The 25591-nt window shown below is 32.5% G+C and overlaps 2 protein-coding genes across 2 annotated transcripts in view; both read left to right on the forward strand.

The window, feature by feature from the left end:
- Positions 1–2090: 2090 nt before the first annotated feature.
- On the forward strand, positions 2091–5650 carry LOC127865531 (sex peptide receptor-like). The gene is made up of 2 exons (XM_052405377.1): positions 2091–2585; positions 5549–5650. The coding sequence occupies exons 1-2, from the start codon at positions 2091–2093 to the stop codon at positions 5648–5650; spliced, it is 597 nt and encodes a 198-aa protein (XP_052261337.1).
- A 9336-nt stretch (positions 5651–14986) lies between these two features.
- The window catches only part of LOC127865663 (methionine aminopeptidase 2-like), a 37925-nt gene continuing 27320 nt past the window's right edge, over positions 14987–25591 (forward strand). Inside the window, exon 1 of the mRNA XM_052405577.1 lies at positions 14987–15178. Coding sequence (XP_052261537.1) covers positions 15046–15178 — 133 coding nt within the window. The 5' untranslated portion in view covers positions 14987–15045. The remainder of the gene's footprint in view (positions 15179–25591) is intronic.

A 25591-nucleotide genomic window follows, 5' to 3' on the forward strand; every position in this document is an offset into this window, starting at 1 on the left:
TTGCGGCATTTTTTCACAAACGCTGGTCAATGTATAAAGCGCTCTTATCCGAGACCTTAATTATACAAACGAAACACTGCAAATAAACAACCTGAAAAAAAACAGGTAGAATGTGTACAGGATCAGATTTATGTTTTCATATGGATGACGCAAACGTTCTAGCTATGGTTGGAGATAATGTGATTCTTCTTAGATAAATCTACCACTAAAAATAGCTTTCATTTATTACTGAATTTAGTAATGTTTTCAATTCATTGGTGAATGCTGTGAGAAGTATCTGACAAAAATGCTGATGATAAGAAGCGTATCGATAATTATAATTCTGAATTTAATCACTTTACCGTTACCAGAAGTTATTAATACTGTTGCACATACAATATCATCGTGAGAAAATATTTTATTGTACTTAAAAATTTAAAGACTCCATAGTACAAACGGTACAGTGTTTGTTATAATTCTAAAATCATGTCAAACAAAACTCGTCTTTACGAACTACAAAGATAATAATGACCGCCTTAAAGGCAAAGACTACTCAAGGACGTGTTACAATTATAATATTCGAACAGTCGGGGCCTTGTCTCGAAAAATAAAGCAGATTTAATAGTATCAAATGGCAAAATATATTGATTTAAATTATATAATTGGATTAAATTATCTGAAGTTATACTTATATTTTAGATAGTATGTTTATAAATCAAATATATGTTTGTGTGATGTAATCCATCGAAACCTCAGATAATCGAAACATTTGAGACAAGAAATATAAATTTTGTTATCTACAATACATGTGAATGCCAAAATAAAAACAAAAGGGAAAATGAACAGCTGATCACAATTTTAGTTCTGATATAGAACTATGAAAATTAATTGAATTTGTGTAGACACTTAGCATTTACCACTAATTCATATTCGTTATCATAAAGGAAATAATGGAATAAAGAACTAAGGGCATTTCTGCTAAGTAATTAGATTGCTCGTATATGACATTAACTAAGTGTTTTCACGGGCGAATATTATTGGCTTGTCATTGGAGAGCTTTATGACTGGTAAATAAAAAAATAGACAACGTAAATTCCGTCAGCATATTGCAAATTTAAGCGTTACAAATTGTGTTGAGGGAAACAGAGCGGTATTAATATTGCCAAAGTCACACCACGAGCTACATCGCTGTTTTATCTACTAGTGTATGGATTGTTCTCTTAAATAATAAACTTGGATTACGAATATATTCAGTGAGTGTAATGATTAAACAACCCATAGCAGAAAGAATAAGAAGGGATTTTTAACATAAAGTAAATTTTTATTAGTTATTAAAAGCATCTCAGTGAACCAATGACATAATTTAGCATATTTCAAGCTTATTTTCTTCATACATTTATGATAAAACTACTTTTAGGATAGGATACATTTTCCTGTCACTAAGAAGCTCATGCCTACATAATTTCGGAATTTGAACGACTGCAAGAACATTGCGGTTTTCATCAAATTAATGTCAGATTAAGAAGCATCACATAAATAATAAGTGGACTACAGTATTTAACAAAGGTGCAATTAAATGTGTCCAGTTTCAAACATATCTTGTTATTGCAGGGAAAAAAAGCACTAAAGAAACTATAACTTGTGGAAATATGCAATGGTATTATTAAACAATACAAACATCATTAAAGAGGAAAGAAAAACCAGAGCAAACGTATTTAAATATGACAACCATGGTTTTACCAATAGTAAATGCGACGGTAATGTCGATACTTAACGCAACACTGGGTAAACAGGAAGTGCAGGAAAGTAATTTATCGTTGTTTGGTCGCAGATACGGTAAGGTGCATGGCTATGTTAGTATCCTCGTTTGCATATTTGGCGTGATATCTAACATACTGAATGCGATAGTGTTAACCAGGCGACACATGACCACTCCTACAAACTACATAATGACAGCGTTGGCCGTTGCAGACTGTCTTAAAATGCTGACGTATCCCGTGTATGCAATCTACTCATTTTTCTACAAACAAGATGGACTTGATGCAAACCATTCACAAGGGTGGATGTACTACATGGTCGTGCAAAATATCTTCAATACCACATGTCATAACATGGCGATGTGGTTGACAGTCTCGCTAGCCGTGTTCCGGTACATATTTGTTTGTCATCACGGGATCGTAAACCGCCTGTGCAGTCTGCAGCGAGCGTTACTGACTATTAAAATTATTGTAATTGCCAACGCCATTGTCTGTATACCAGACATCTTTCTATACCGTGTTGTAAAACCAACAGACTTCGGGTTGAACATCAGCGGCTACGTGATTGCCAACTCACGTCTGGTGGTAAAACACAATTTCTACAAAACGTTCAATTACTGGTTCTTCGCGGTCATTATGAAGGTGGTGCCATGCATTCTGCTGACGTTGCTGAGCGCCATTGTCATACTTGCCATGCACCAGGCCAGCAAGCGGAGAGTCCGTCTACTGCAGCAGACACGACCCTCGGACCACAACGTCAACCGAAAGCACAACAGGACCACCTGGATGCTTGTCTCCGTCGTCCTGTTCTCTGTGATAACTGAGATGCCGCATGGCATTCTAATTATGGTGAGCGGACTGAACAAAGACTTCCATATAGAAGTCTATTCAAAGCTCGGTGATATCAAGGATCTTCTTTTGTTGCTTAACTCTTCTTTGAATTTTGTGCTTTACAGTATCATGAGTAAGAAGTTCCGGGACACGTTTAAAAAACTTTTTGTTGTAAACTCTATGTGCCACAAACACAATGAGACCGGGCGTCACAATGTCTGTGTGATTTCGACGAATACGGAAGTTACCACGCTTTAGACACTACAACGTTTAGTCAAGTGTGCAATTCAAAATCAAGTTTTAAGTATTTTGATAGCTATATTTATTAGTACTTATTGTGTATAAAAAAGTTATTCTGAATATATACCTGAACTATAAAAAAGCTATAAAAGGTGTTTGCGTGATACAGGTAAGGTCCTGATAAGCATCATGACGTACTTAAGACATGTTTTTATATCATTTGTTAATAGCCCATACTTCGATCACATGTTTTAATTTGCCTCTTGAACATTCGTATTTTGTTCACATATTATTTCAGTAATACGTAGTAACCATATAAAAACACAATTGAATCCAAACTTATTTTTTTTTAAACTATTTTTCTTTATATTAACTTAATAGCTAAATTATCCCAAATTTGTGTAATGTTTCGTTCTCTCATGTTTATTTATTGAGATATTCTAAAGATATATTGAGATATTTCGCGATGTACTTTCGATTTCACATCGCGAAATTTTATCACAGAATATACTGAAAATATGAAAATTTAACTTTTTAAAGTAATGTTATATACCAGTTGTGATATTTTTATCAATATAAACTAATAATTGTAAAAAAATACGTATTTTAAAACTTTTATTGTTTTTCGTCAATCTGGGTGACGGTCCCTAAATGTAGTCATAATTATATGAGCCTATTAAATATTGAGAATTGTTTTCATATTGGTTTCAGAATTGTTTTCATATTGGTTTCAGAATTGTTTTCATATTGGTAACATTCAATATGAAATAACACTGTCTGATGCTTTCTCGTTGTTTCTATTGATAATGAGTTTATTGTTCTTAGTTTTACATTTCCTGTTTTCCGAATGAATACAGTAGTACTAAGCTACTATATTTGTGACAAAAGCATTGCCTGCAACATGTTTTAGAATAAAAAATTAGTTTGATATGTATGAATGTACTACTTAAAATATACTAAGGCATTTGCAATACATATATAAATAATGCAACGTATTTTTAAATTATTTACTGTTATATTCAAATGTTATTTTCGATTTTCATTATTTAAAATAGGTTTCTTTTAATTTTATTAATTATTGTTTATCACATTTTTTTATTTTGCTGTTCTTTCATAGAATACTTTGCAAAAACTGTGTGTTTTAAATAACAAAACACATGTCTACCTTAAGATGATATTTAAACAGAAAACTGAATTTCCATCGAGTATTAATATTTTCCAATGAAAGTGGTGAATACGATAAATTTATTTCACAACTTTAACATTCAAGGTAAATGATATTTATGTACTATTCATTTATGCCGTTCATACGACAATATGTCTGTTTTAAAATTATGATTCTTATTTTTCTCTTGGTTACCTATTTAACACAGTAAATAAAAAAGATCGAAAATAAAGATAAATATGTGCAATGCAATCAATATTTTGACTTCATAACTTTATATCCCCACTAACGTTTTGATTTCAACAATATAAATGGAAAGACACATTAAAACAAATCAAAATAAAATTTGTTGTTTTTGTTAATGTATCGAATTATTTTTTCTTCCCATAATCATAGAAGAAAATAAGTTTACCCTTGGCTTAGTACATGTGGGTATAATTCACAACAACCAATATTTAATAAAATATTTTTAAAGATTCAAACATTATTTATTTAAAATGAAATTGCCTATTTAGCAATACGCTTTAATTTAAACAGAAACACGTGACTATCATTAAGCTTTTGAAAAGCACGAAATGTAATTTGTGCATAACATACTGATTTTCATGTTATTAGTTAAATGGGGAAATAATGTTTCCCGAAAACAATGAAGTCAAGTAAGAAAGTATAAGAATTAATAGTCATTTACAGAAGTCTATTCGGTCTGTGTATGATAATGTTATATGCTCAGTTAGAATTAATGGTTTCCTTACTGACTGGTTTTCGGTTAAAACAGGTCTAAAACAAGGGTGTCCACTCTCACTAATGTTTTTTACCATCTATATTAATGATCTAGCAACAAAGATTGATGCCCTTGGAAAAGGGGTTAAGGTAGCTGATCAAACTGTCTCGATTTAACTTTTTGCGGATGATATAGTTTTATTAGCAGAAAATGCGGATGACCTACAATGTATGTTGACTGAACTGAATGTATGGTGTAAGAATAATGATATATGTATAAACAGTAGAAAATCTAATATTGTTCACTTCAGAAATGAGTCAGTCGAAATATTTCAGAAAGTTTTTATGTGTGGCAATGGTCCATTAGAATATGTGGCACAGAATAAATATTTAGGTCTTGTTCTTACTGAACACTTGAATTATGCAATCACAGCAAAAATGTTGCTCTGTCAGTCAATAGAACCTTGGACTGCTTATTGCCAAATCCAAATCTATTGGGGGATTCCTACTCCAAGCATTCACGAAACTGTTTGTAGATCCACTGTTGTTCCAGTCAAAACGTACGGAGCTTCAATTTTGGGCAATGATGATTACAGTTGTATAAATGCGGTTCAGCATAGAGCGGCGAGATTTTTTCTTAATGTTGGTAAATACACACCACATTCCGCAGTAAGTGGGGATATTGGCTTGCTACCAATGTGTTGTAAGATTAAGAAACGTGTATCATATCAGTGATGTAGACTTGTTAATATGGATAGAAATAGATTTAAACGAAAGGTTTTTTGAAATGTCATACCTATGTAAAGGTAGGAATTGTAAAAACTGGTGTTTTAAAGTTTGCAATATGTTTGAAAAGTTTGATATGAATAGGTGTACTAACATTGAGTACTTTCTTAGCAAGCGAGAAATTGCTGGTATTGTTGAAAACAAGATTTTTGAAGACTACAAGGAGTCGTAGTTACAAAATGTAAATAGAGAAAGAGTCCGTAGTGGAGGTGGACAAACAAACTTAGATTTTATAGAATTGTTATGCCCCCGGATCGATAGATCGGGGGTATATTGTTTTTGGCCTGTCTGTCTGTCATTCTGTCCCAAAACTTTAAGGTTACAGTAAAGTTTTGCAAAAATTTTCGAAATATTGAACATAGCAACTTGATATTTGGCATGCATGTGTATCTCATGGAGCTGCACATTTTGAGTGGTGAAAGGTCGAGGTCATCCTTCAAGGTCAAAGGTCAAAAATTAAAAACTGTAATATATTAAAGTTTTGCAAAAGCGTTTGAAATATTGAACATAGCAACTTGATATTTGGCATGCATGTGTGTCTTATGGAGCTGCACATTTTGAATGGTGAAAGGTCAAGGTCAAGGTCATCCTTCAAGGTCAAAGGTTGAAAATTTAAAACTTTAATATAGTAAAGTTTTGCAATAACTTTTGAAATATTGAACAAAGCAACTTGATATTTGGCATGCATGTGTATCTCATGGAGCTGCATATTTTGAGTGGTGAACGGTCAAGGTCATCCTTCAAGGTCAAAGGCAAAAAAAGCAGTACTTTAGGGGGCATTGGGTTTCTGACAAACACATCTCTTGTTAAGCAAATGTTTGAGGTTGAACCATATTGTTTACTTGTGTATAATAAAAGGCATAGAGGGGCTTTGGCAAAGTTTAGAAGTGGTATAGCTCCAATAAATATAGACATTGGAAGATAAACAAATACATCTCAAGAATTAAGAAAATGTAACCATTGCAAGAGTATAGGTATAAGTGTTGTTGAAAATGAAAAACATGTACTGCTTGATTGCCCACTATACAACGGGGTTAGACGAGAACTCGTGACTGAACTACTATCTCAGTTTCAAGGCTTTGACAAATTTGATATTGATGATAAGTTAAAAAATAATCTTGTCAGAAAATAATATAGTTAAATTAGCTGCCAAAACCTGCTTTCTGATATTAGAAAAACGCAAAGAACATATATATTGTGCAACTAACTGATTTTATCTTTTTACTTACCTGTATCTAGTGTTTTATTGTAGATATCTGATGCATTTTATGATCTACTGTGAAACTAACTGATTTTACCCTCTTCTTACTTATCTAGTGTTTTATTGTAGATATCTGATGCATCTTATGAACATGTATTTTAAAGGAATGAATCTGTCCTTTTAAATGTTTTATCGTGTAGATATGTAATTAATCTTGCATCACGTCAAATATTTAGCAAATATCTTTTATGTTGATTGATATCAGGTGAAATTAGCATTGTATTTATATTGCCTATTTGATGTACTGTGTCTCCTATAATTCTATTATGCATGGCCATGAGTACTTATTTTATAATGTTGTAGATATATTGTTTGGTAAAATCTTGTACACCCACAATTGTGTTCAAACATCAAATGTGTTAAATTTAGATTCAAATTCAAACATTTGAGTTTATTTGGATTTATTTGGATTATATGTTTTTCGCCGTTAATTAGGCTTTCATGTTGACATTAAAGTATATTTTACTACTCAGAAAATGCAGTTTTGATTACACATGAATAAATTCTGTTTTGAAACATTACTCAGTCTCACATTGATTTTCTGTGGTCAATACTCGTTAATAATTCAACATTTTCTAAACTTATGTTTAGGTATCTTTAGAATACGAAACATAATTCATAAATATGATTGATTCATGTTTCAGAATATTGTTAAAACTTAACTTAAACTAGGATGTTGTATTGGCTTGTATGATACTTGACCTTTTATTAAGTAAATTATTTATTACTTTTAAGAAAAAGTATTTTCTTTTATTCATCTTCATTTTAAAACAATCATGAACAATATTATTTAAATATTTTATTTTTGTTTTGAAATACTTGTAATTTACAATTACATTTACTATATCATATTATAGTTTTCAATTGTAAAAGTTAGAATTATAAATAAAATTGTATCAATAATGTTTAAGCATTTATTATTGGTAACAATACAATTCCTTATTAAAAACTACTAGGAAAATTGTTTACTATATGTTGTCCTGCATGAATTCTTTGAAATGCATTTGAAGAATCTTGGCTATAACTCAACATAATTATTCTCGAAAAAGAGCAAGTAATGTATGTGTTAGCGTAAAAATGGGTGGGTGGAAACAAGCATAAATGTTCTATATGTTTGAGGGCAAGTATAGCAAATGTGTTCTTTAAGTGACATGATTAACAACATAATCTGCGTTATTATGAAACAATCAATATAAAGCGGATGACGGTGCAGATTATTTTTCTTTTTATTTACTCGTGAAGTGATAACTACGGATTGAAATTTAAAACCAATGCGCTAAGTGCAATATTTAATTCTGTTTTGTATTTACATTCCAAAACCGTTACAATCACTTTTTTTATCTGAAAACATATTCCCCCGTTGGTAACAAATGCCCAGAAGACATGTTTAGAACTTTACAAATCCATGAGAGACGAGTTTATCTAAAACGTTTGGATAACGTTTAACGTTATTTTAACGTTTGGAAAACATTCATAATAATTTGTTCTATTTAAAATTCTTTGATGGCAATACATGCACTACTCAGCGCAACAAACTCTACCAAATGACAATCACTGTGAAAATATTGGAGAAAGTCTTATAGTCCGAATACTCGTCGGTAACTCTCAAAGCCGTCTCCTAATATAAAAATATGAAGTATAATGTGAATACATTTATTTTTTGTATAATGTTGCGCTAAACCAAATTACACTATACAATTATGCTCCTCATAAGAAAACTTTGCAAAGAGCACAAACCTTAAGATGATTTAAGAAAGAACGCTATGGCTATGTTACTCCGTAGTTCCTTTCAATGTCCCACATGAATTTATTTAGTTTGAACACTGTCAATAATGTTGCAGTAGCGCGTCACAAAATAACGTTAAAGAAAGTGCACTTATTCTGAAAACATTAAAGAGAGAGAGAGAGTTATGTTTAATAGGCAATATTGATAGTATATAAGGCATTAAAAGTACATTTGTATGCATATGTGCTCACAAACACTTAGCATAGGCCTCTACAAAGCAAAAAAATTGCAAAAAAATGGCTAGAAATTAGGTTTTTTATCACGAATTTTTTTTATAAAGTTGCTGCTCACATAAGGTTTCCTATTCTCATCCAGATGGTATCCATGTTTTCCCAACATGGTCATTAAAAACGAAAATTTCTCCACACAAAATAGTTTTCCGGAGAAACCATGCTGAGAGGTTATGGCAGACATGTGTAAGTTTGTATAAATCCTTTAATTATTGTAGTGGCTTGCAAATTAAAGCAGTTTTTCTCCCCTAAATGCCTGAACATTGCCCAAGCCCGATCTTCTACTTCAGGGAGCCACATTTCGCTATTTTTTAAAGAAAATTTGTCAGGATTTTTTCTACACGTAGACCAATACTTTTGTTATCAATGTTAATACACAGTTATTTGAAATTGGACTTTGATTTTTTTCCCAATTTACTTACCCTATGTAAAGTTCAGGCTAAAATATACAAATCTGCTCGGATGGTATTATGCTGCTCACAAGGTATCGGGTTTCTTGGGGTTATATACGTATTCATACTTTATATAGCACACGATTTTATTGGGTGCCTTAATTAATCTCGCACATTTTCAATTTGATAGTCAAAAACGATACCTTGCGTTTTGATGTTGCACCTATATAAATAAATCACTTCTCAACTGCAATATTCATGATCATTCACAAGATATGCCCGAAATGAACTCCGTCAGTGACGTTATGTTGACGACGACCAAACTGAACAATCGTATCGTCAGTGGAACTATGTCGTGTTGACTTGAGCTCTGGAAAGAGCGGAAAGCAGAATAAACCATCAATGCCTATCTCTTTAAAAAAGTTTATATATATATATATATATATATATATATATATATATATATATATATATATATATATATATATATATATATATATATATATATATATATATATATATATATATATATATATATATATATATATATATATATATATATATATATATATATTAAGATAAATATCCATGCAAATTATATGTACATAGATGGTATACTGAACCATTTGCTATTCCTTGGAGTGACAGAGATAGGATGCTGGTCAACTACTATTTCTAAATATGCCAGCCTTCTTACTCGTTTTGTAGATGATCGTAGTTGTGTACGCAAAAGTTGTGTACCTTAAAGGCCGCAGTGGACTTACGGACATTCTGTTCCCGTTGCATTGGAGCCCTAACTCTCTAATGCTTCGCGAAAGTTTTACTAAACGAAATATAAGTCGACAACAGCATGTTCAATATTTAGAAATACAAGCTGGAGTTCACTGACATTTTCTCGGTAGAGTTGTTATTGGCGGCAACGCGTATTTATTTTGGGGTCGAATAATTCTACATTCAGTTCAGTTTTGTTCTTTTAATATCAAATCATTTTCAAATAATTTCTGAGCTGCATCAGCACATGAGAAATCCAAGTGATCCTTATTTATGGCAAGGAACAAATTGTTTTATCAATAGAATGCATATCGACCATTAAATACTTTGGTTCGTATATGCATATGCTGTTCACTATTTCAATTGCTTGTAAATTACCATGGTATGCATGGAATGAACTTTGCGTGATAAAAGAATGTTACTTTGATTAAAACGACTGCATAATCAATAAAAAACTAATCCTGACAATATTTATATAAACATACTCTTGCAACATGCATTTTACTAACGATTTCATATCATTGTATACGGGATACCAAAAGTAGCAACTCATCCCCCAAAATGCCAGATTCATCATACAACGGGATTTTTTAATATCACACAATGACGTTGCAAAACTGACTGAACGATCAAAACCAACAACATGCTTTTTAAGATATTTCCCTTGAGCAAATTAATAATTTCTCGCCCGTCGTTCGGGTCTCCAAACGAATTAAAATTGAAACGCAACTGTTTTAACTTCGAAACTTACCGCATGTAATTTACAAATTACAAATAATTTCAAAGGCCCGTAGCCAGGGTTTTGAAAAGGGGGTGCGAAACTTTGCCATCGATGATTTTTATTGAGCAACGAAGTGGCAAGGGGGGTGTCCCCCTCGACCTGCAATCGGGGCTTTGGAGGTCCTCCCTCTAGAACATTTTGAAAATGAAACGCAAACTCCTGCATTCTGGTCACTTTTAAACCGTATTTAGAGACTGAAGTTATAAAGCATTTATATGAAATTTCACTTTCATAGACCATACTCAGTGACTGATCGACATGAATATGATATAACATACATGTATTCCCCACCATGTTTTTCAATAACCACCTTTTTTGATCAGTCACGGAAATACATCATTTTATAGGGTGTTTAACCCGACAATAGTATGCACGCACACACTTCGATTACATATGCAACAACACATTTATAGAATGTAAAATCAACAATAGGAACTGTATAAAATATCATTATTTATTGTAATCTTGGAATCTTGATCAAATTGGTGTGTTTTACCATACCAACTTTCTACTATTCATAAATTGAGCAAATTAAATGGAAATATTTGACTTTTTTCAAAACAATTGTTCATCTGCTACTGTGGATTGTACCAGAGGCCTAGCATTGCTCTTAACGTGCTAATAGTGTATTGATTTACAAAACTGGGTCTTCTCTAATCTGCATCAATACTAAAAAGAAATCAAAATGGTATAACTGGTTACTTTATTTTTTTATAACTATTTTTAACAAATTAGTTATCTTTTTTAAAACGATTATTAGAAACATGTAACACTTACGGCTTCATTTAGACCTTTTAACCACAATTAAACTACTGGCTCTATGGTCTCAAAGTCCTTAACAATTTATACCAGGACGTTTAAGAATAAAAAAAATGTACTTATTTGCCCATTAAATGCTCAAGATCCGTCACAGTTGACGAACCTTAAACATTAACGTCCACCTGATCATATGTTATAACGTTTCAAATTCATTATAACAACTGTTTAAGAGTAGGACATTTCTAGTGTCAAGTTTAACATAATTAAAACATTGTGGAAAGTTATGTATGTGGAGCAGAACAGATGCCATTAATTGCTGGCAAACTACAAAAAGCTACATTGCTTTGTCGAAATGATTTGTTTTCTTGTCATTCAAAAAAAATATCCTGTCTTGAGCATAGCTGATAATTTTTGCTGGAGATCCGAAAATGGTTATACGGGATTATAACAAAAAGACAACGCAGTCTGTCGAAAATGCGGTGCACAATGTGTAATTGCTATAAATCGTGGTAAAATGCAAAGTTATTAACCAGTGACTCATTAGTCTTCGACAATAGTCGAAGGGTGTCCTGTGATTTCAGTCATTTTCGGAAGCTGATATAACATTCCGTGTCTAATCATCTAAAATGTATTTTCTTTTTTATAAGATAATTTATTCAAGTTATCAAATAGTTTTTCCAGCCATTGAGATAATTGTCTAAAAAGGTTATTGGACTGATATTTCAACCCCTAAACAGTAGGCTTCGTCATTGTGTTATGATATCTCTTACTGTAACAGTTATAGCTTTAACCGACATTAATAACGAGGACAAAAGTTACAAAACAATCATTGAGAATCAAATATCTATAAATAAGTATCGATTTTAAACGGATTAGAGTGCCAGGTTAATAAATTTGCATTATACAGAAAACATATATCTATTTATAACAAAGATTCCAAATCCATTTTTCGGGGACCGGCTTTTTAGATCTTCTCAAATTTTGCTGTCAAAACTTATGTTATTCAATAATGTTACGGTCAACAATTGTAAATATAAATCACGCGCTATCTTGGAAATGACTATCGAGAAATTAATGATATGGTGACTTGTCGGTTGCATTTGGAATACAACATTATTTTAACGCTAAAATACGAAGACCCATTGGGTTCCTGAAAAAATAACTAACCGTTTATGCGTTAAATAAAGTTGGGTGCAACTTATAGTACAATTTTTTTACTCGTCTAAAAATTGGATGCGTACGCAACCAACGCACCCTCTCCCTTGCTACGGGTATGATTTCATAACACGAAAATGCATGTCCATAAATATCAGGTAAAAGTATGATTAACGTTTAATGTAAGTGTTAGCGATACACGAGTATTTAATATTCTTGAGGAGTATTCTGTCTTGAAGAAGCCGTGTAAACGAATATATCTTACCGAGTAACCGTCATATATATATATATATATATATATATATATATTCCATCATCAACTTAATACTAGGAGAAACAATCTCTTATCTGTAATATATAATGTCGTCTCGTTTTCACTCATATAACGTTACTATATATATTTAAAAACTACGCACTCAAAATGGAAAAAAAACACAGTCACGAAAAACAGTTCTAAGTAACACGAGATCGGGCATAATTTTCATTCTTATTCTCATATTGTCATATTGTGACTTCGTTATTTTTCTGCATTCTCGAGCTAGAAATGCTTGTAAGCTACGTACACACGGTGCAATACCTTTATCGAAACTCAAGTTGAAAAGTTACAATGATATTGACCTTGACCCAACTAGCTAAAAATACAATCACAAAGCTATGTCTCATTGCAAGCTAGCTACATCCAATGTTTTTCAAAATTTGTCAATGTAAATTAATTGATTGGAAACCAATTGCTACGCGGCCCGCCCTTTAAAACAGTATGTAAAGGGAAATATGTTGACTTGATATGTCCCGCGGAATAAAGTGTGTTTATTGGTGGGTGAGGAACTAAAAGAAAATGTTGTTGTTGTTACATCATACAAAAAACGAAAACGGACGGGCAATTACTCTCAGCAATTATAAAGTTATGGTTCTTGGGCATGGATCTTCACCTCATTGATAGCTATGCACACAGAAAAGTTCATGTTGAAATATTGCATCGTATCTGAGTTATTCCGCAAAAAGTTATAACGAACTACATCAACAAAATGGCAATGACTGTTATTTAAGAATGTGTGGGTTATTTTGCATGTGCATGACGCTTTACCTTATTGATATCAATAAACCAATTAAGTTTCATGTTGAAATTTTGTAAAGTATTTGAGATATAGGCCAGAAAAGTTACATAATGCAAAAAACACACTTACTCAATAACTCGTGATTAAGAAAGTGTAGGGTTTTATTGTTCTTGTTCAAAGTACTTAGCCTAATTAATTTGTGTACTTCCAATACGTTTAACATTAAAATCTTATATTAATTATGATAAGTAGCCCTGAACAATGTATGACAGACTAACGAGCATAAGGATTATGTCTGTCGTTTCGGCGGGGGATTATAACCAGGATCTTCATATTCGTTGTTCAAACCTAGTTAATTAAATTTCATGAAATTTCAAACATACCGTTCATCTTTATGAAACATGTCATGCATGATCAACAATGTTTACACAGATTGTGGAACCAGCTATCAACGCACCTCACAGTTCTACAGACCCCGGAGTCATTTAGGGAAGGACTGACCGGCCTCCAATTCAAACATTGAGCTTGCCTGACTGTACATATTATAAATATTAAATGTTTTATTCTTTTAACTGCACTCTCACGATCATCTTGTATATAACAAATGTACGAGTATGCTCCAGAGTGAGATTAGAACATCACATGGAAGAAGAAGAAGAAGAAGAAGAAGAAGAAGAAGAAGAAGAAGAAGAAGAAGAAGAAGAAGAAGAAGAAGAAGAAGAAGATGTTGAAAATCTCTAAAATTATAACGTGTGTTTAAAATGTCGGCCAGTTGAAATGTATGTAAACAAAGGTTTCAAAAGGCGCTGGACAGTTAGTTTTGATTCATAGTGTTACGGCACGAACGGTAAGAATGTTTTTAAATACGTTTCATTGAATCATGGTGCCGAGGTCCGCGAACTCTGCAGGGAAAATGCACTTTACTATGTGAAGATTTCAGTCTTGGATTGGGTCAGATCGATTAAAAGTAGGTCACGCGAGTTGTGTATGTTTTTACTAAATAATATCATAGCCACATGCTTACCACCTGCGAACATGTCCCACTATTACTGTTGTTAATATTGTATACAATGTTACTAAGTATGATTACTGCGTATATGTTTGTATTTTGAGCCGGATGCCTTTCAGTACAAATAAACCTATTGTCATTGTAATTGTCATTTATAAATAAAGAGTCAATGAACAATTTAAAATATAACGAATTAAATTTTAATAATGGATGTTGTTTCTTATTCGATAGACTTTTGTTGAATACGGTAGATTCCTAAAATTCCTGTAGATTGAGTATCTCCGACGACGCTTTGAAACTTAGTATCATGTAACCGTCGTAAACTTTACAACGTGAAAGCAAAACGTGATAAGTTCATTTATCCAATCATGGAAAAAACAACGCAAGAGAAAGCTGAAGTGAACGGAGAAGAATGTCCGGACGATGAACCAGTGATAGAAGATGTCGCAGATGGAACTGAAACCAAGAAGAAGAAGAAAAAGAAACGAAAGAAGAATAAAGGTAGGGTTATATAATGAAACAGTGTTTCGGATTTTTTCACTTCGGATTATCACGGACTCTAGATTTGACGGATATGAAACGGGACCGTATCGGCAAATAGACCAATAGACGAGTTAACGCGTGACGTCACACGCACTTGCAAAGTTAAGACTCCGCCCACTGGTTGGCAAAAAGAGGTGGAATTCATATAAGCGCATATAGAGAAGGTTGACATTATCATCGTTTTTACTGATAATCATGAACTGTATCAAATATAATTTTACTATTTATGTCTGAATAAAACAAGCATGCGTGGAAATTCATTTTTTTTGAACGATTATATTGTTGTTATTATTTGTTTTTACTAAAAACGAGCTCTGGAGTGGAACGTACACTATCTACGAGCTCGGTATGTGGTTACCACAAAAATCTCTACTAACCGCATTTTCACGTCCATTTTAGATACAAAATTTCAGAAATGTAAATTCGTTTAGAATAAATTAAATTTAATGAAAGAACACAAATAAGGATGGAAACAAACAACATATAGTTACATATAGTAACTGATTTTAATCTTAATATATCTGTACAAACTTACCTTGTTACACAACAAATAAATTCATAAATCTAATTGTTTTATTTAATTGTGCACACCAATTTTGACACTTGTTTCAGCATTTCTAACCTGGTGTTTAATTGAACCGTTGTTCGTCACAAGCATATTATCTCGTTATGATCGGAGACTGCCCAGACAATCAGGGTTGGCACCAATCGACCACCCCCGGTTTTAACCGCCGGTTTTAACCGGTTAAAACCGCCCCGGTCAATACTCCCGAAGTGGTCATTACTGGTCAATACTGGTCGATTGAACTTTACCCCCAATTTTGATTTATATTCCATGCCTAATTAAACAATATTGATAATATAAATTAAACAGACATGTTGCCAACAATGTCTTAAGCTATTAATACCCACTATTTTATACCTGTTCATGCAATTTGTAGGCCAATCTCTCAAAATTTGCAAATTAGTCAAAGTTGGTCAATTGGATTTTTCTGGTCGATTGAACTTTTTTAAAAATTGTAATGAATTATGAATGCTCAGATAATTCGCTTGATTCAACAAGAACCTGAACCTGTCAATTACTGTGTATGAGTTGTTCCTCATGCCCCACTGTCCCTACAGTCTTCTAACAGTCTTCTCACCTATACAGGTTAGGGTACCCAAAACTGATGATAGGGCCTTAAATGGCACCTTTTTGACATGATCCTTACTTGTCATGTATTTTTGCATTGATTTCTTTAAATACTTTTTAAACAAAATAGTGAAAAAATCTTTCATTTTCCATTGATATAAAAATAAAAAACATATTAAGAAATAATTATTAAAAGAAAAAATAATTTAAAAGAAGAGTAGACCCACAATTAGAAAACATTATTTTTTGGCAAAATCAAGAACTTTGATTGTTTATTCATTTGAATACCAATTGAACTTTTAAATATGAAAGGGAAAAAACCCTCTTAATACAGAAAGGAAACAAGTTAAAAGTAACTATTAAGTACAATGCAATCTCCTTTTGTGTGAGTGATATGAAATAGCCTAAGGGCAGATTTGCTTAATTGTCAATATCAGAGACATAACACTGCATGCATTTTATTACCAATTAAGGCTTAGAGGCCAGATTTATTACCCTAGAATACACAAGAGTTCTGTTTGTCCATCTGCTTATCAAATAGATATATCAATAGATAAGTGAAATACTATGGTACCTACAATAGTAATAATACTTTAGTAGCAGATGTGATACACTGAGATAAAGGTATTGCCTTAGTCCTTATGTATTTGTGGCTGTTTCCATAGATAATAAAGAAGTAACTTTTACAGCTTTTAAGATTTTTTTTACAATAAATAACTCAGAAAAGAGTTTATCAATTACAGAATAATTATTCATTTAATATAAAATGGCTCCTTTGTGATGTTTAAATGCTACAATTTTCAATCGACCAGTATTGACCAGTAAAGACCAGTAATGACCAGTATTGACCGGTTTTAACCGGGTATTGACCGCCGGCCCGGTCAATACTCAATAGACCGGTCAATATGCCAACCCTGCAGACAATTACACAGAAAACATGCCGGCGTCATAAACATAGGGACCTATACTTTAATTGGGTCCTTGCATAGACCACATGTGGCAGACTTTATGATACTTCCATGTCATCTCTTGGCATATTGAGCAGTCATATTGAGCAAGCCAAATATTAAAGCCAAAATACGTAACATTTGCTTTAATAAATAATTTAACATATTAAAAAAAGAAGATATTTGTCCGAAACGGATTAACAGGAACATGTGTATTTATTTGTTAGCCAGTTTAATCATAATAATACAGTGCTTTATGTCTTTAAAGTTAAAATATTGTTCAATATTACTGCTACACAATTGATGTATTTACCGCGGGTACCGGCAAATGTAAACTCGTCAATTTAGTGTAAAGATTATACGTTCTTGCATTGCACGTAACACCATCATGAAAACAAGCAATCAAAATGGATAAACAGTATTTGCCTAAAATAAATTAAATAAATACATATATTTATCATAAAATGCTAGATTGTTAAATGTATCACTCCTTATTACTTGTTAAGAGATTTCAATATACATGCAAAGACAGTTCAATTTGCACAAGATGCAGGTTTTATTTTCATTTGTATATTAAAATGTATTAATATTGTTATTCAATGGAAACGAAACGAAAATTCATTCTATGGAAAAGAAAATTACAACAACATTTAACGATTGTTAATGTATTCCGTTTTTTATGGCTTTGTTTTATAATTGATTAAATGCGCCTCTTATAATACACTTTCGGTCGCTGATGAGCAATAACAATATCCACACCGTTTATAGTTATAATCAAATTAATATATGTTTTATAAGTTTTGAAATATCATTTTTTAAAGTCTTACTATAAAAAAGAATACGGCTAATGTATTGTTTTGTTGTGTGGTATTGTCAGTATTTAGTCTTCCGACCACGTTTACTCTGATACTAATAACTAATTTGTATTTTTATAAAGAGGAAATTATATATATGATGATACATTTATTAGTACTAAATATGATATATTTGCACTATTGTTTAAGACTTGTAATGTTTATTTTGGATTTTTTATCGTTTAATTGACTAAACAAAAGCCCTTTATACATGTTTTACGTGACTGTAACCAGTGTTTTTGCCAACCAGTCAGTGCGCATGCGCGGAAAATCCCGAATGTAAACAATAACAATTAACTCGTCTATTCATTGTTATTGTTTTGATTCCGAATTTTCGCGCATGCGCGATGCGCTGGTAGGCAAAAGCACTGGGTACAGTTACGATAAACATTATGTCGTATAGATAACGGCACGTGTTTAGTCAATATATCGTAAACATTAACAACAACATCATAACACCTAAATACTATTAAAGATATTGCATTTTTAATGTCAATATTGTTTAATTAATACATGTATTCTTATCTATAAAAAAAATATATACTCGTTAGTCATTAGCATTAAGGTAAAGGTGGTCTGAAGACTAAACACCGACAATTTCATAAAACAAAGCTATGCATTAGCCGTTTATTTCTTGCAGAAGGACATCAAAAATTACAAAAAACAATAATGCATCACATTATATAATTATAATTATCAATTATATGAGTATGAAAGTGTGATAAAAAAATATGAGTGAAAGAAAAGGGGTGCATTAAATCTGACATACCGGTACAACAAATCCCTATTAAAAGCGAAGTGCATGACAGTATTTAAATGTTATGATCATTTTCTTTTAAATTGGATGATTTGTTTTTAAGGTGAATAACACTATAGATGAATCGTAACATACAACTGAAAAACACAACTTCACATGATGCAAATTAACCTGTGAATTCATGTATATTGAAATTTCTTTACTTGTGTATATGAGTGACAAATATCTTACATTTTATAATATATATCTATATTGCTTTTTATTTTTCGTAAATATTATTTACCCCGGTAGTCATACGTAATTTCTTGTTTTCATGATGTCGTTTGTGCATGGCCGTAACATTCAATCTTCAAACGGAATGACGTAGTTTTAATTAATCGGTACCCGCTAAATACGTTTAATGATTATACGTACATTTACCAATTATTAAATACGTTTTGTTATAAATTAACGGTAACCGGGCTAGTATCTTCCCAGCGTACATTTTCTGTTAATATATACTGGACAAATTACTTTATTTTTTTTTTACGATATGTAGCATATCTAATTGAACAGTTGAACTTTGGCGGTATATTACTCAACCCCAAATAACTGCTCAATACTACTAGAAAGAGAAGACATGGTGGTATCATCAATTGTGTTTAATGACCAGACTTTCATATACCACCTGTGGTCAGGGACCTAATGTTTGTATAGGTCCCTGCTGTAGTTTATGACACTTTGGTGTTAGTTAAGTAGGGACAATATCTGATCAAAACGAGATAATCGGCTTGTGCCGAACAAAGGGGGCAATTAAACACCGAAATACAAAGGCTAACACGATTTTAAGATTGATGCAAACAATCAAATCAAACCAATTAAATTAATTTATTTAATGTGTCAAAGTGTTAGTTTTCCTAGACAGACAGACAAGACTTTTTTTAGTAATTTCCTTTTTTATTTCCATCGTCAACATAATATATTTTGTATAAAACATATTATGTTTAAAAATACACAAAAGTAGTATATATGTTGTCTTTTTTCCCGATATTAGTTATGGTACATAGCATCTATAAAGACTATGGATGGTGCGAAAAATACGTTTTAAACAGTTTCAATTTCGATATATATTTTATTATATTATATATATAATACATATATACAAGGGAAAAAGTGTATATATGTTGCTTTAAGGTAGGTGAAACTTTGTCACAAAGTATATTTACATTTTTTTAGCGTAGGTGTACCCATTGAGCATAAAAAGCGCACAACGAATATAAAATATATGTAATTTATTTTGTGTAGTCGCGATTAATTCCTCTTGTTAAATTATATTATTAAAAGGACACAAGAAAATCTATTTATGGTGTTGTTTTTTTCCTGTTTGCATTTAATAATAAAATATTTTGCCAATAATACTACCAAGTTTATAATGTGTGCATTGATGTAATCAGCTATGGTCAGATTACAGAATGATATAATTGCAAAATTTAGTTCAATGTTTTGGAAGACTTTTTTTAGTTGACTTGCACAATGTACCTCGTCAACATCACAGTCATGTGGTTGATATTGATACGCGCCAGAAAACACATTTTAACAAACACGAGTATTAATAAATCATATGTATATTGGGGTACATAAGATGAACAATTGGTAAATTACGTTATACGATTTAACAAATTTGATCTGATACTCAAAGATTCCTTAACACATAAACAACGTGTTATTAGTTCAGACCCTGTTCTTTAGTTGCAGCAATTGTACATACTTAATAACAGATGGATTATGGACTATCATAGTGGTAAGTTAATATATGCTGTGTGCATGGAATCGATCTATTTATTGTTTGTTTTCATTCTTATTTGTTTGAGTACAGTACAACAACTTTTGGGATGTTTAAATCTAAAATCTAAAAATGATCGTATACATATCAAAATATATTAAATAATGTATTTAATATACATATAGAGCGTGACAATAAATATCATGCTCGATATCTCCCCTTTGATCGTGTCTTTCTTTTGCCTACCAGAGTGGCACGGATAAAAACACGCAGGTGCGCGTGACGTCACGCGTGAATTGGTCTATAGACAATCCCAGAATCGATAATATGGGCGCCGCCATATTGGCTATTACGTAACCCGCGATTGAAAACGGTACTGAAGAATATGACAGATTACATCGTTATCATAGCAGGAAACAAAAATATTGCTAAACTGCACTCGTCCTGCAGGACGAGTGCATTAACATTTTCACTGGTCCTGCAAATACATGCACTCGTCCTTTAAATATGTGTGAAATTAAGATTGCAAAGGGCTGATATGACTAATAAAGTTTCCTATATCACTGCTAAAATGCTGCTTACTAAGTTATTCCTGCCAGCTGATCACAAAAGAAATGGTTTAAAACGGTACTTCGCGGTTAACTAATTCTTTAAAAATCAATGCATAGAGTGAATATAGTCGTATGGTTCCCCTGTCAACATGGACGCGCAACATTTACACCAAAAACCCAATATTTACTCGGGACACAGTCTCGCATAACAACGCGCACCTGCTGTATGAAATTTACAATAACAATTTCCGGTTGCTTCGCGTTCTACTTTCGGAATAGATATGTTTGAAGAAAATTATTTTATTTAATGAAAAAGAGTCTTGCTAGTCAGAGAATACATGTACATATTATAACATCAGCTTGATTCACTCGTCCTGTAGGACGAGAGCTTTAGGGAAATTCCCTCGTCCTTTCAAGATTTCACTCGTCAATACGAGCGGACGAGTGGAATTTTTTTCCCCTGCATAGTGTACACCCGCTTTATTCCAATAAACAGTACTTTATGACTTCGCACATTAGGATTGAAAACAAGTGAAACATGAAACCAAGTGTCGATATGTATCACATCGTAAATCAATATAATTTTAATTAAAAATATACACGATAGATTCATAAAATATGTGTCTCTGCAACAATATTCAGTGACAACACGTAATGTTTAAGGCCGAGTTGGCATTTTTAAGCATACCTTTCAGTAATGCCTTTGTATAAAATTTAATTATTTCTTTATGAAATAAAATTATTCAAGCATAATTTTAAAGGTATAGAAATATCTAAAGTGTGAAGTAAACGTTGTGATTTTAGCCTAAATAGTGCCGTATATATTAACAAAGATCTTTCAATATATAAAGATTGGAAACATCCATTCAGACCATATTTGTTGGATAGATCTTTGATATTAATTAGATAGATTTAAGATCGATGTAGACAATTAAATTAATATCTGCCTTTGTTTAAGCCTATATTATTTCTTATTAAATGTCGTACTTTCTATACTTTCGGAGATATTCATTAAGAAACGTTGTAAGATTAAAGACTTAGGACGACTTCTTTAATTGAATAATACATCTCTTTGTTTGTCTAAACAGTAACCATTTCGCTATTAATATTTCCCTTGTGTCATTTTAAAGGTAATATACAAATCTATAGCCGAAATGAAGTTTGTGATTCTAAAATTGTTTTGTAAATCTTTGTTATCGAAACTCTGTAAGATTTTCAGGTAGAGATTTTTTTTAATTAAAATAATGTATCTAGTTTAGTCTAAAACTAAAGTGGTTTTTAGCAATCTTTTATTTAAAAATTGCTCTTAAGCTTATACAAAAATAACTAGCCGGAAATGAATTTTGTGATTTAAATGAACAAGTATCGGATTTATTCGCTTGCAAAACTGTGTAAGATGTCAGGATATGTCATACTTTTTTTTATTGAAAAGGACATATCAGCTTTTGTCTACAACTTTCTTATATTATTATTTAAATAACGTTTTACATGTTGCCTGAAATATTATTAAATTTTTCTTAATAACATCTAAATTCACGATTTAAATGTTCAACATAAAAAATAATGAGCCTTAAATAAACTTAAATAGTTCCAATTGTGTTCTCTAGATTTCCTAAACGTATGTCTTTATTAAATGTTCGTAAAACAGTCTAAATTTACGCTTAAAAAATAAAAACACGCACAAAATAAGTGATTTATTTTTCTTTAATTACGGATTATAAATGACAGCAACATACATCTCTTGAAAAAAACATCAGCGATAAAGGTGGGAACGAATTCGCTCAGTGGGAGGCGATGTTCCAAGTGCGGATTAAAAGCGTTTATGGGTTTGCCCCTGACACCACATGTCTGCACCTGTGTTGATACCGAAATTTAGATAAGATATCACGCGTCACCTTTACATAACATGTTAAATGACAATCAAGACCTTATTCATGTCAGGGACCTACACAAATAGGTCCATGTCCATGCTGTGTGTTGTTACTCTTAAACGAATGCAGATAAACCTTATTTCTACTAATTACATAATTTATATTAATAAAAAAAACACGAACTATTATGTGGTTGTCAGATCGATAACAGAAACTCTTTAAATCCTCAAATATATTTGATAAACCCGTTTCGCTTCCTTGTTTTGCGTAGGGACCTATACACACATATATAGGTCCATGTTTATTTCTTCAGTACCGTTTTGGAGGCGCGCGAGAGTATTCAGGGGCTGGTAATCCGGGAAGGTATCTATTTCTGGGATTGTCTATAGCTTGTCGATACTTTGTTACGTAAACAGTAGCTATCGATTAGCATACATCGAAGCGCCGAGGTTATACATTTTGATGTACCCACTCACGTCTTTTTATGTCCCCCACTATAGTAGTGGGGGACATATTGTTTTTGCCCTGTCTGTCTGTTGGTCTGTTTGCGCCAACTTTAACATTTTGCAATAACTTTTGCTATATTGAAGATAGCAACTTCATATTTGGCATGCATGTGTATCTCATGAAGCTGCACATTTTGAGTGGTGAAAGGTCAAGGTCATCCTTCAAGGTCAGAGGTCAAATATATGTGGCCAAAATCGCTCATTTTATGAATACTTTTGCAATATTGAAGATAGCAACTTGATATTTGGCATGCGTGTGTATTTCATGGAGCTGTACATTTTGAGTGGTGAAAGGTCAAGGTCATCCTTCAAGGTCAGAGGTCAAATATATGTGGCCCAAATCGCTTATTTTATAAATACTTTTGTAATATTGAAGATAGCAACTTGATATTTGGCATGCACGTGCATCTCATGGAGCTGCACATTTTGAGTGGTGAAAGGTCAAGGTCAAGGTCATCCTTCAAGGTCAGAGGTCAAATATATGTGGCCCAAATCGCTTATTTTATGAATTCTTTTGCAATATTGAAGATAGCAACTTGATATTTGGCATGCATGTGTATCTCATGAAGCTGCACATTTTGAGTGGTGAAAGGTCAAGGTCATCCTTCACAAAGTCAAGGTCATCCTACAAGGTCAAACATCATATAGGGGGACATTGTGTTTCACAAACACATCTTGTTTTAATTATACTTTCATTTCTCTGCCGATTTTGACAAATTGTACAGTTATATCCGGTAATATTGCGCGTCCATTAATCCTGCGCACTCCGCAGTTGTGAATTTTGCAGACGACAAATTGTCTTCTTTAGTTATGAAAGATTGAATTTAACATTTTTAACAATTAACAGATTTAAAAGGTACATCAGGGCTTAACACTAACTCTTTATCAACTAGCCCATTCGGGCTAGTAAATGCAGAACCTACTAGCCCTGACCATTCTCTCATGTGCCCTGACCCAAGTCTTATCAAAACCTTTATATTTATCATTTAACTTGTATTTTCTTGTGCGTAGAGATGCGCAATTATGATTCAATCATTGCCTTACTAATGCTAATGAATACAATATTCATCTACTTAAGACATCAATTTGTAATGTTCACGCCATTTCGGGAGAAATTTCCTTGTTTTTTTTTCCTTATACTTTCTCTTACATTCCTCCTTCCCTTTTCTTTTCTTATTTGAGGAACCCCCATCCCCACCCAAAAAGCCAAACTTAAACAACGACATTCATCGAAATTAAAACCTTTTTACATAGATTGCCGCGGTTGCCGTCTGACAACAAACGGTAAGAGAATCTTAGTTGTCGCAAAAGAACAAATAACGTGTTACGGTACAGGGCCCTCAATCTATTAAATCTGCCACCGAAATTCGGCGGCAGTCCCCCACCTGAAAAGTACACTTGTTTCCCCTTTTGGGGGGAAAAATCCCCCCCCCCCCCAAAAAAAAAATAGACAGATGTGTTTCATGATTATTATATTTCAATTTAATCTTTGCAAACATACTAAATTATGAAAATGCAATGAATATAGTGCAAACATGTACAAATGTAATAATGATAGAGTAAGTAAAAAATCCCCATAAAAGGGAAACTCTGCGAAAATTCCCCCTCCTAAGGGCTGCGGACCCCTTCCCCCAAAGTAGTGTGAGGGCCCTGCGGTAGTCGTAACAATTGTACAGGGTAACTCTCTACTAAAAGCTGGGATCGACCATTAATATTAGTTTTGCTAATTGAATTGCGTAAAAAAGATTGTCAAAACACTTCAAATCGATCAAACAAATTAAAATTGATAAATAAATAATAATTTGATATTAACTTTGTGTTAATGTCGAGTTTTTTACCTTCATCGATCCCAGACAATCCTGGGCGATCCCGGCTTTTAGTTTAAAACGTATTTGTATGAGAAAACACATCACTTCGAGGAAACCAATCAAAACCATATCTATCGGAATTCCGTTTAAAAATAGGTACTGACGTGTTTTACCAGGAAAACC

This window comes from Dreissena polymorpha, chromosome 2 (genome assembly GCF_020536995.1).
Source record: "Dreissena polymorpha isolate Duluth1 chromosome 2, UMN_Dpol_1.0, whole genome shotgun sequence".
NCBI classification, from domain to species: Eukaryota; Metazoa; Mollusca; class Bivalvia; order Myida; family Dreissenidae; genus Dreissena; species Dreissena polymorpha.

Excerpts from the sequence above, each read along its gene's own strand:
- LOC127865531 (XM_052405377.1), top strand. The coding sequence starts at position 2,091 with ATGGCGATGTGGTTGACAGTCTCGCTAGCCGTGTTCCGGTACATATTT. Across the intron at positions 2,586-5,548 it reads CGCATGGCATTCTAATTATG|TTTGATATGAATAGGTGTAC; the intron begins GTGAGCGGACTG and ends ATGTTTGAAAAG.